The 12044-nt window shown below is 33.6% G+C and overlaps 1 protein-coding gene across 1 annotated transcript in view; it reads left to right on the forward strand.

Moving 5' to 3' along the window:
* LOC145319072 (potassium voltage-gated channel subfamily KQT member 1-like) overlaps positions 1-12044 on the forward strand; it is an 83876-nt gene that overhangs the window by 49003 nt on the left and 22829 nt on the right. The window contains exons 15-23 of the mRNA XM_080160899.1: positions 115-225; positions 576-671; positions 1158-1226; positions 4505-4566; positions 4835-4897; positions 6439-6509; positions 7684-7880; positions 8466-8539; positions 8876-8961. Of these exons, the coding sequence (XP_080017025.1) occupies positions 115-225; positions 576-671; positions 1158-1226; positions 4505-4566; positions 4835-4897; positions 6439-6509; positions 7684-7880; positions 8466-8539; positions 8876-8961 (829 nt within the window). The remainder of the gene's footprint in view (positions 1-114; positions 226-575; positions 672-1157; positions 1227-4504; positions 4567-4834; positions 4898-6438; positions 6510-7683; positions 7881-8465; positions 8540-8875; positions 8962-12044) is intronic.

Consider the following 12044-nt stretch of genomic DNA (forward strand, 5'->3'; position numbering starts at 1 on the left):
AGTAATTATCTTAGAGAAGATAATTAAATACAAAAATCCAATCTCTCTAGACGGATAGACGGATAAAACCAAACATTGAGTAAGTGCTTGCAAAATTGGTATTCATAATCGTAGATAACGGTGACAACAATTGGTTATGGTGACACAGTGCCGAGAACTTGGATGGGCAAAATTGTGGCGTCCTGTTTCTCTGTGTTTGCTATCTCTTTCTTTGCTCTCCCAGCGGTATGAACAGATATATATATATATATAAGAGGTTAACCTACAAACAAAATATGAATTTTACATATTTATTCAGACATTACAAATTGTTTTGGGCATGTTTACACTCTTCAGATGTCAATGTAAAACTAAAGTTTAAAATAAATTTAAATTTAAAAAGTTTTTACAAATATTTTGGAAAATTTTTTGTAGATAATAATTAAAAAAAAATATCAATAGCAGCACCAGAATTTCCGTCAAGGTTGGGTAAATATATAAACATAGATGAATAGATAGATAGATTGATAGACAGATAGATAATTTATAAAATTTATATAATAAATAACTTAAACTTGTGAGGCATATGAATTCAGGGTATTCTTGGATCCGGGTTCGCATTGAAGGTACAGCAAAAACAGCGGCAGAAGCATTTCAACCGCCAGATTCCTGCGGCAGCCGCTTTAATTCAGGTATATGCATTTGAAATTTTTATGCTTAGGGATGGTTTCCATCAAAGTATATGAAAATCTTCTTTTTGTTTTATGTTCAAAATAATTTGGTTGGGTTTTTTAGGAGTTATTATGTTGGTTAGGTTATATTGAGAACTTTGCTGCCCCGCAGGGTTAGAGCGCTGGCAGGGGTTAGACATATAGAAAAAAAACTTTTCTCCATCCCTTACTTACTATTTTTTAAATAATAGGGAGGAGGGAAGTTGTCTGTGGTCGCTAGGCACTTTTGGGAAACCGCTAAATATTGAGATATTTTAAAATAAATGAAGCTTTCTATAGTGTCTATAAAAAAATGACATCATACTGGCCTACCATTGGTCAATTAAAATGTATACTGGCCACGCCAATGGTAATTTAGTCTGTGTATTTGACTATCATTGGTCATTCATATTGTTTGACGTCATTTTTATAGGCACTATAAAGGGCTTCTCATATTATATATTTCAGAACTTGTGGAGATGCTACGCAGCAGATAAAAGTTTCAACAGTACCGCAACATGGAAAATATATCTCAAGGTATCCACAAAACATGTAAGAAAATATCCAGGGAACTAAAGGGATAAAACAATGGCCGATAAATTGACGTACATCTCCAATGTTGATACACAAAAATTCCCCTTCTTTAGATTCAATAAGTGGTTGACTAAACTAAATAATAAATGCATAAACTAATCAAAAGTCCCTTAACGATGAAAACGTTATTATAAAACTTTGGGGACTAGTGTAATAAACAGCACATTCTCCCCTCTCTTTCTGGAAAAAATCACAGAGATATGTCCCCTTGTGAAAAATAGAACCTAGTAATAGTGTCTAACTTTTTATCTTTGTGACGTAACAAAAATCCATCTCTTTTTTAGGGGTTTCCTTTCCCACCTCCCCTCTCATCCTTCGATTTTTGTTACGTCACAAAGATAAAAAGTTAGCCACTATTACTAGGTTCTGAAAAATTTATTGCCCCTTATTGCCTGCCTTTTCAAAGTGTAACATTTTCCTAATTAAACTGTAGATGCACATGACATTTTTACAACCAGGAAAAATTTAGTGGATATATTTTTGTCATAATTTGAATCTGCTTTTGATAAATTTGAGGTATTTTTGTCAAAATCTTATTTGTTTTTGTCAAATCTTGATGTATTTTTGTCAACATTGAATATATTTTGCCATTTGATATGATGTAAGGGATGTATAATTGTCAGTGTTAAATAATTATGCTAGTTATTTTACCTATGGCTGTATTTTTGGCAGAACAGATTTTTATATTTTGAAAGAAAAAGTAAAATTTAATATATTTGTAAAAATGGCTCACGTTATTTTCGGGATTAGTCCCTTTCGTGGCAACGCTCCTTAAGGGGCGATTCGTCGTATTTTTAAAATGGCTTTTTAGAGGTTCTTTTAGGTTAGGTTAGGTTCTATTGGGTTAAGTGATTGCCCCACAGGGTTCGGCAATTGGCCCCGCAGGGTTAGAGCCCCCCGCAGGGGCTAGAAATAGGAGAAAAGTTACTGTGAAAAATACGAAGAATCGCCCCTTAAGGTGCGTTGCCACGATAGGGAATATACCCTTATTTTCTTCTTTGTTATTATGTTGAATTAATAGTATTAGCTGAGGGCAAAAAAATTTCATTAGAGGCCATATCATATCATATTTGTAACCCGCGACAGTGGCGTAATAGATGAAGGAATGAATGAAAATAGTGAGGTCCATCAAGATTTATCTATGTTGAAAGGGAAGGACGAGAACTGGTGCTTTCAACATGGTATGGCCGTAGACTGTTGGAAGGGAGGGAACAATGAACTATAAATTATACTCAAGAACGTCCAAGGGGGGGGGGGTAAAGTGGTGATTACCCCCCCCCTCAAAAAAAAACGACACATTACAAACTTTCCCGATTTTGTATTATTTTGAGGAACATGATTCCAGTTACATCATATTTTTCTTTCCCGAAAAAGGGAAGGGGGGAAGAAAATCTCTTTAAAAGAGATGGGGAAAACCCCCTTTTCTCCCATCTTTTTTTTCTTCCCCCCTTCCCTTTTTTTTCTTTCCCCCTTCCCTTTTTCGGGAAAGAAAAATATGACGTAACTGGAATCATGTTCCTCAAAAGTAATACAAAATCGGGAAAGTTTGTAATGTGACAAAAAAAACGAACCCCTGGGGTAAAAATTTTGGGGGGGTAAAAAAAATTGCGGCATTTTACCCCCCCCCCCCCCCCCCCCTTAAAAAAATTCTCACCCCCCCCCTACCAAATAAAAAAGCTTGGACGCCCCTGTTGATAGAGTTTAACTTAAAGTCAAGAAAATAAAACATTATGATAACCCGTTTTACCCCTCCCCTTATCCTCTACCCCACTTTTGCTTTCATTACAAAATTCTTCCATCCTAACTTAACAACGCTACTCAATAACGTAGCTCACCAAATTTACACATAAGGTGACGTTAACATGGGAAATACATATAATTAATTATGAAAATAATATATCCAAGTGCGTCTGTCGATAAAAAGAGAAAGACGCAATAAATCATTTAGCTCTTTATTTTTAATTTTTTAAGTTTAAAAATATTGTAATCGGCTATTCCTTGGCCGATTTAGGCTTTTAATCATATCCTGGCCGAGTCAAATTTAGACCGTTGACTAATCAAAAATCGGTTCAGTTAGAGGGATACCCAACGTCTCAATTTATTGCTACCAAAAGTCTTATAACTACGTTGCAATTATATAAAAACTCGTAAATTGAGTTTAATCAAAGGAGTATATTTCACATTTCAATCACGCCCCCAACCCGTGATACAGCGTGGATTTAATTTGTCATCGACCGCCCCTGTTTATACTCTAAAGTTTTATAATCAAGATGTCTCATTCATTGTTTAAAACTTTAGATACTTTTGTTAAATCTTGATTAGTTTGTTCAAAATAGCAGTTGAAATTTTTTTCTTCAAATGATCATACTCCTCGTGTTTTTCATCACAGTGTATATACATCAATTTTTCGTCCAATGTCTTTTCCCTTAAGATCCATGATTTGTCATTATAACTATTGTTGTCATATATATATTTGTGACACAGTAAATAAAATAATCGTATTACAAAACATTTCATCATTCAATGATTTTTAAGCTATTTACTCAAACCTGTCTTTACGACCAGAAACCCTCCCCATATATTTCTTTTGTAGGGCTCTTCTAATCTTTACTTAACCTAACCTAACATAACATACAAAAGCATAAACAATAACTTTCTTCAAAATCTTGTTGTCCAAATACAATGTGACAACTACGAAAACATGTTTAAATATTAGGAAAAAAATGTTTCTAAAGCTTTGGGTACCAGTATAATTTACAGTCCAATATACCCTCCCTCCTTGATTATGACACACAATTTGCTTTTCCTTTGCATGATCTTTAATACTAAGAAAATATTATAGGAAAACACAATAAAACAAAAACGTAATTTATTTATTAGATTTATATTTACACATTTATTCCTTCAACGCAGATACTTTGTATTTAAAAAGAGTGGCCGTGCCTATAGAGGCCTCTAGTAACACTTGAGGGAGTTTTGGAGTCGACCTTCCACTATAAATAAACTTTAAATAAAAAAAAAACACAGCAATTAATTTTCGGTAGGGTTTTTCTACCGGGGGAGGGTGTTAAATAAAACACTCCGGGGAGCTGAAAAGTTTTATTTAAAAATGGAGAGGGTATTCGGCAAGCGGAATCTTTTAGTAAAAAACCTAGAGACAGTCAATCAGACAAACTGTTATTTTTTATTTTTTTTTAAATATTATAAATCTTTTTTTCCAGGACTGTTCCTCTACAACTTCGTTGAACTGGAAGGGTGTGGCCAAACGGGCCAGTGTACTCAGGTAATAGCTTTTCACTACTACTTCCAAACCGATTAATATCCGTTGGATTAGAACCATTTCTGAGCCATACTTATGAATCATAACACACCAATTCAAAATTAGAACACATTACAAGCAGTGTCGTGCACAGCACTGTCAGGTTTCAAATTATCAGGGAGTGAAAAAGGGGGAATTAATCCCTCCCCAATTTAAATTTTAAGGGAGGCTAACACCACTTTACAGCTCACGCACGTAACTGATTAAAAGTTATTAACTCTAAGTTTTTTAGACGCCGAAGGTCAAAGGGTGGCTCAGCATCTAATATAACAACACCTAATCATACAGAAACAAGGTATTGCTAGCATAGATAGATTTCTTTAACCTGCGATCGTGGCGCATCCGTTCGTCGTCAGGGAAGTGATAGGTTCGAATCTCGGCTTAACACCGTGTCTCAGCTAAAGACTTTAAAAATGGTTTCAAGAGCCCGACATAGTAACAGTAGGCAGAAAACAGGTGCAAGTAATTACCAAGAACAGTTAGGACTTCTTAGACATAGGTTTTGCAATCAAAGGGTTGGTTGTTTATAGGGCGAATGGACGCTTTACACCACAATTATAAGATGCAGAGTATGTTTCAAGGTGCGCGTAGAGGTCGAGAACCCAAAGCGACACCAAGCCCCCTACCATCATAAATAGATTTAGTATTCTAAAAATCAAACAGAGAAAATAATCCGTCTAACTTAAAAATGAATTTCTATCAGATGAAGACATAGACGTCCAAGGGGGGGTGGTAAAGTGGGGATTACCCCCCCCCCCCCCCACCTAAACGAATTTGGGGGTGTCGTAGGCAACCCAAAATTTTTTTCATTTTACCCACTCCATTTAAATTTTTAATACTAAATATTTAATCAAATTTTGTTTACCCCCAAAAAATTTTACCCCGGGGGTAAATTTTGGGGTGGATAAACAAAATTTACCCCTGCCAACAGATTTCAGGGAAGGTAATTACCCCCCCCCCCCCAAGCAAATTTTACCCCCGGGGTAAAAATTTTGGGTGGGGTAAAAAAAAATTTTACCCCCCCCCCCCCACAAAAAAAGCTTGGACGCCCCTGGATGAAGAGTTATGTTTTTATTTAATTTAGCACATGTATTTAGGATAGTCAAGGTTTTTTAGGCTCGGTTTTTCATTTAGTTAGATTAAATTTATTAAAGGATGAAATATCTTCGTATTCTAATGTTCTTAGCTAAAATTTAAGGTTTGAATTAAAATTAAGATAAGTGGTTCTTTTTCTAGATAAAATAGATTAATTTGCTAATATGGATCTCTTATCTAATTGTTATATTTTGCAAAAACCTTTAATTTTAAGAATGTAGATTTGTTAAATTACAAAATTTAATTCTTATAAATAACAAAACTGTCGTTATTCTATTTAAAAGCAAGTTTTTTGCTTAAAGTATCAGAAAAAGAATTTCCTGTTTTGCTTCGATTAATATCCGCTGGATTAGAACCGGTTATCAGCCATACTGAAAAATCATGTATAGCATCGAATTATTGAAAATTTTCCCCAAAAAAATAAAAATTATTAAATTGATAAGTTTTGTTAGCCCGGGTCTTTATTTTAATATCAGTTGTAAGCTGTCTATAATACTATGCAATAAATAATTATTCTCCTGAAAAAGGCATAGGTTTTCAAACAAACCAATCTCGCTTATAAAGTTATTTATAGTGCCTGTAAAAAAAATTACGTCAAACAATACAATAACTATTGATTCGGCCAATGCACAGAATAAATTACCAGTGGCAGGCCAGTATACATTTAAATTGACCAATGGTAGGCCAGTATGACGTCATTTTTTTATAGGCATTTTAAAAAGCTTCCTTGTTTGTATTTAGAAGTGAGAATGTGGAGATATTAGATTCCTCTGACTCTAAATCAGACCAACATATTGATAACAGGAGCCAAGGTAAAAGAAATGTTAGTTTTCCTATTCATCTTGATATTTTTTAGTACCGCAGCTACAGAATATTTAGGGTCTGTTATTCCGTACGCCAACCCCGATTTGAAAATAAAAAGGAAAGAGAGGCGGCATTGTGGAGAAAGCCCAATCTGTCCCGATTTTGTATCACTTTTGAAAAGTGCGATTCCAGTGACGTCATATAAAAAGGGAAGGGGGAAGAAAATCTCTTCCCTTTTTCCCATCTCTTTTGAAGAGATTTTCTTCCCCCCTTCCCTTTTTCTTTCCCGAAACGTATATGACGTAACTGGAATCGCACTTTTCAAAGTGATACAAAATCGGGACAGATTGGGCTTTCTCGGCATTGTGCTGTAAATCATACTTGTACCTCAAGTTTTATCACCAATTTCTCTCTTCCGCTGGCATATAAACTTATGGGACTTTAAGTAAAGCTTCATTAGATGGTTTAAATTAGCAATGTCCAAACTTTCCCCCAAATTATTAGTGGTAAATTATTGATATTTTTATCATTTTATTATTACTTACCTCTTAAGATCCTTGGAAAACACAGTCGCTATGCAGCGTATCATTAAAGACAATAGCCCGTTGACGTTAATGAATAAACTAGTAAAAATACATACAAAATTGTGTGTTTAAAAATATAGAAATGATGAAATATTTTTATTATTAAGTTTTAATCATCACATTGTATGAATTATATTTTTAATGTTGATAATTATAAAACGCAAATGTCTCTTATTGTATGGTTTAAGCTCATTATTTTTAGTTGTAGGCGTTTATTAACATTATATTTTACTATTTATAGTTGACTTTTTTAATAAAAGGAATATAGTTTTTACTTTTTCCACTAATTAAAAAAAGAATTGTAAATTTTTCTCGTCGTTTGTATGGCCCTTGGAACCTCCAAAACAGTAGTTTCCAAAAAAAAGTTTGTCTGTTTGTAAGTTTCATAGAACAATATCTAGACGTTTTTCAGTGTTTGTATGTCTGTTCATTTAAAAAAAAGGCAGTAGCTTCATGAAAACTATATTTGCTAAAAAGTATTTGCTGTAGAATTTGATCTGTAACATTTGATACTATTACTTTTATATTGAGTATTATCTGTAATATTATATGTTGTGTACTGATTTTAAAATGTTCCCAAATGACCCGAGATCTTAAGGTTCAGGCGCCGAGGGAGCCCCAGAACGAATCATCCGCTCTTTTAGCATCATCCCAAACTATATCCGGCGGGCCTCAACCGCCTCGTTTGTCCGTCGGCGGCAGGGCACGCCGCTGATGGGACTGAATCCGCCGATTCCTGCCGCCGGAAAGATGCAGGACCGCGGACGGTGCATGTCTCTGCAAAATGATGAATGGGTGGGTGGCTGCGCTAATTCTCAGGGGGATTCATCCTTGTTTATTATTGTAATAAACACATTAATGTAATTTTTATCAATGAGGGAGGGGATATTGGGCTGTTATTACACTGGTACCCACATTTTTATAATTAAATTTTTTTCGTTAGCAAAGTAACTTTGGGGACTTTATTGGTTGGTTTTTTAGGGTGAGTGTCCAAACGTTTCAACCACTAATTCTAATCTTCTGAAGGGGTATTTTTGAGTATCTTCATTGGGGATGTTCTTCTATCTGTCATTGTCTTATCCCTTTAGCTCTCTGAATTTTCATGGTAAACAAACCTTCTCTTTCAGTCGTAGGGCGTTTTTTCCTTTAATGGCCTAGTCAAGCACAGAACCCCCCCCCCCCTCTTTTGAAAATTATTGAAAATAAGGGTGGTAGTTTATCTAGTGTTTATTTTGTACTTTGGGACGGGAAACATTGGGTACCATGTAGCTGTACACTGTACAGGGTTCGACAGAGGAAAAAAATAATAAATAATAAAGAATTGTACACAAAACTAATGATAATATTAAACCCCCTGGGAAATTGCGCTGGTACAAATAGGCTACAGCCGAAGCCGCCCAAGCTCTGCTCCACTCATCAAACAAGAGCAAGTCTGCTTACAATGTCTACTCAAGGTCATTTTATGCAATTATTACATATTTTTCTTACAAAATAAAGTCGTTTAAAATTTAAATGTTTAATAAAAATTTCGAATTCTTGGATATACGTGCAAATATTTGTCTGGTAAGGTGTGGCATTTTAAACTTTGATAAATTTTATTCCAATTGAAAATGGAATATTTTTTTGAGGGGGGTAACAATTTTGGCCCATTCAAATGCAAATCAATGCTTTTAGGCATTTTTTAAATTCAATTTTCTACTTTAATTTATTACATTACAAAAATTGTTATATGAAATTTAAAACAACCAAAAATTGCGCGGTTTTAACATGTAAACCTAACCTACTGCTAGGTCCTCCAGTGGGGAGAGTAGAAACAAAGTTAATAAAGAGGCGAGGAGGACAAGTGTTTACGGTCAGATCATGGCCAGAAGTTGGAGTAAGTCACTGTACCACTGTCGTATAAATTGTGCAGTTATTTGTAAACACAGTATTTCTAGCCTAGGATTTAGGGGTTCCTAAGTCCTACATATTCCTCTAGATTAATATGTAAGGCTAAGGAAACACTAACTCTCAGGCTAGCATAGTAAATTTTATATTATCAGCCATAATCACTTTATGTAGTAAAATTGTTGCAATATTATATAGATATATATGTTATTCACCAAACCTCACGGGATAAAATTATTGTTAAAAACAAAACGAAATCTAGTACTTCTCTACAACTGTTTAAAGTTTGTTTGTCTCTAAGTCAACCTCAAAACATCTTCCTAGCTTCTATTTAAGCAGTTTTCCTATTATTATTAACCTGCCTACTTTCGATACACTAACAAACACACACTCACACACACACTTAAACAAAAACTAAATTAGAGTCTAAATAGTCTCTTCATTGTGTTTGAGATATAGGTTCTTCTATATTTTAATTATATTACTATTTACTGTTCGTTAAAGCCACCTGTTTATTGCTGCAATTATTATTATATACAAAATTACTTTGTTTCATTAAGACAAATGGTGACTTTTCCCCTAGCCTTTAGTAACTTCGCACCAGCAAATACTCACACCTTATATATATTTTTTTTAAAGTCCAGAGGTAATTCCTCCACCCCCCCCCCCCCTCCCCCAACAAAAAAAGAAGCTTAACTGTAAAGGATAATTATAACGAGCCAGTGGTTAGCCACAGACAGACAGACACATAGACTTCTTGTTAATATAATATACATTAGTATAGAGATTTGCTGTTTTTTACAAATGCTTAAATAAATGTTGTATTTATGCATACTTTTTTACAACATCAGTTATGTTGTTAATTGGCAAAGGGCATACCTATTTTGTATTCATTTGTCACGATAGGTATACCTATTTTTTTAATGTAATATCAGTTTTTGTAAACACGAAACACAAATGTTCTTTGATTCAAAGTGCCCAGCGAACAAAGAATCCCCCTTCTCTCTTAATTTGAAACAAATTGAATATAAGGAGGTTGGTAGTTAATTTTTTATGCGTCTAACCTCTGCGGGGAGTCCAAATCCGGTGTGGCTAGCCTGTACCTAATGAACCTAACCTAAACCGACCTAAAGTAAAACTTAATTAAACACATATTTATATCAACTTCAAAATAAGGGGATTGGGGATTTTTGTGCTCGACTAGGCACTTTCAGGAAAACCACTACACAAACTTTAAATTTATGTTGTAATTTGTAGTATAATATAAATTATATGTTGAGTAAAAACTTTTGTTTGTAAGAAATTTAAAGTTTTGTAGAAGAATAGGTATGGATGGAAGACAAATAGATTTTATTTACACACTAGTTGTTACAAACATGGATTAGCGGATTTATTTTTAAAAAAATTTAAGTATTTTTCTTAATCTGAAATTTATTTGCATAGTTCACTCTTAATTTGAATTGTTATTATGTTATAACAGAAACAGGATGTCTATCTGTGTATGTGGTGCTTCTTTACAGTGAAGCTTATTATAGGTCCAGAGATGGTTTATAACTATTTGGAGAAACGGGAACCTCAATTCTCCCAAGAAAATACCCCCTATTCCAACATATCATAATGTATTGCTTTTGTAGCTGTTGAATATTTGGAGGGTTAAATGGGTTGTAGAATAGTTCTTTTATTGCCTGACTTTAAAAAAACGGATTTTAAAAATAAATTAGAACGTCTATACTCCAATCATTGTTTGTATTTATGTCTGCACTGAAAACACAACTTTAAATTTCCGAGTTTATAATTTGCCACTAAAATTAACTAATCACGTGCTTACTTTATCAAAGTCAACCAATAACACTCCGGTATTTGACAAGAAGACGCGTGGTTGGTTCATTTTGGCGGCAAATTTAAAAATTAAAAGTTCCGTCTATACTCCAATCATTGTTTGTATTTATGTCTGCACTAAAAACACAACTTTAAATTTCCGAGTTTATAATTTGCCGCTAAAATTATCTAATCACGTGCTTACTTTATCAAAGTCAACCAATAACACTCCGGTATTTGACAAGAAGACGCGTGGTTGGTTCATTTTGGCGGCAAATTTAAAAATTAAAAATTGCGTTATCGTCTATGCCATTGTCTAATGTATTTTTATTATATGTTTCACAAGAAACAAGGACGACTTTATCCATAGGCAAATATAATTCCAATATTTTTGTTTTTGAATTGTTTAAATCGGTCACTAAATATAAATCCTACATTATAGCCATTAAAATTTTTATATTTGACAGGTTTCTAAATCAATTAACAAACAAATCCACTAATTAATTAATAATATTGCATTGTATGTAACTTTCTATGTGAAACAATTTCAGGGACAACAAGGTATAGTGACAAAGTTATGCATTTACTGCTCTTCTAAAATAATACCAATGTTTTGGATTAAATGATACTTATTTTAAATATTAAATTTACTAAAATTTCTAATATAAAATATTAAATGTAAGAGAAATAGTTTATTTAGATCTAGACTTAACTAAAGCCACATCTTGTTAAATTTGACATCAAAAGTTAATATTTACTAAACAAGGATGACATTATCTATAAAAGCGAAGTTATAAAATCAAACGGTTGGACAAGTGAATATTGATAATATTGAGCGTCAGAACGTAATATTCAGAATGTTACTGTATAAGTCTAAACAAAATTGTTAGAATTTAAAAAAATAGCTGGTTTAAAATGGGCCTATGGAATTCTTGGTATTAACTATTGAGTTGTACGCTTTTTGTATCATACCTTACAGTTACAGGAATCACAATGCCATACATAAATTACAGAAAAGCTTCCCATTTACAAGTATATAATTATGTATTAAAATAAAAATTGTATAAATCATGTATTTAAAGATTAAATAGAATCAAACATAGCTTTTGATTTTGAATGCTTTTTAGCATTAAAACATACTAAAAGCTTTTAAGGTGCTTGCTTACATGTGAAGACCGGAGCACCGAAAACCCCCCCCCCCCCGCTTAGTTTTGACAAAAATCAAAAATAAGGGGGGGGTAGTTTTTAACCCCC

This window comes from Acartia tonsa, chromosome 5 (genome assembly GCF_053477335.1).
Source record: "Acartia tonsa isolate MP-2025a chromosome 5, ASM5347733v1, whole genome shotgun sequence".
NCBI lineage: Eukaryota > Metazoa > Arthropoda > Copepoda > Calanoida > Acartiidae > Acartia > Acartia tonsa.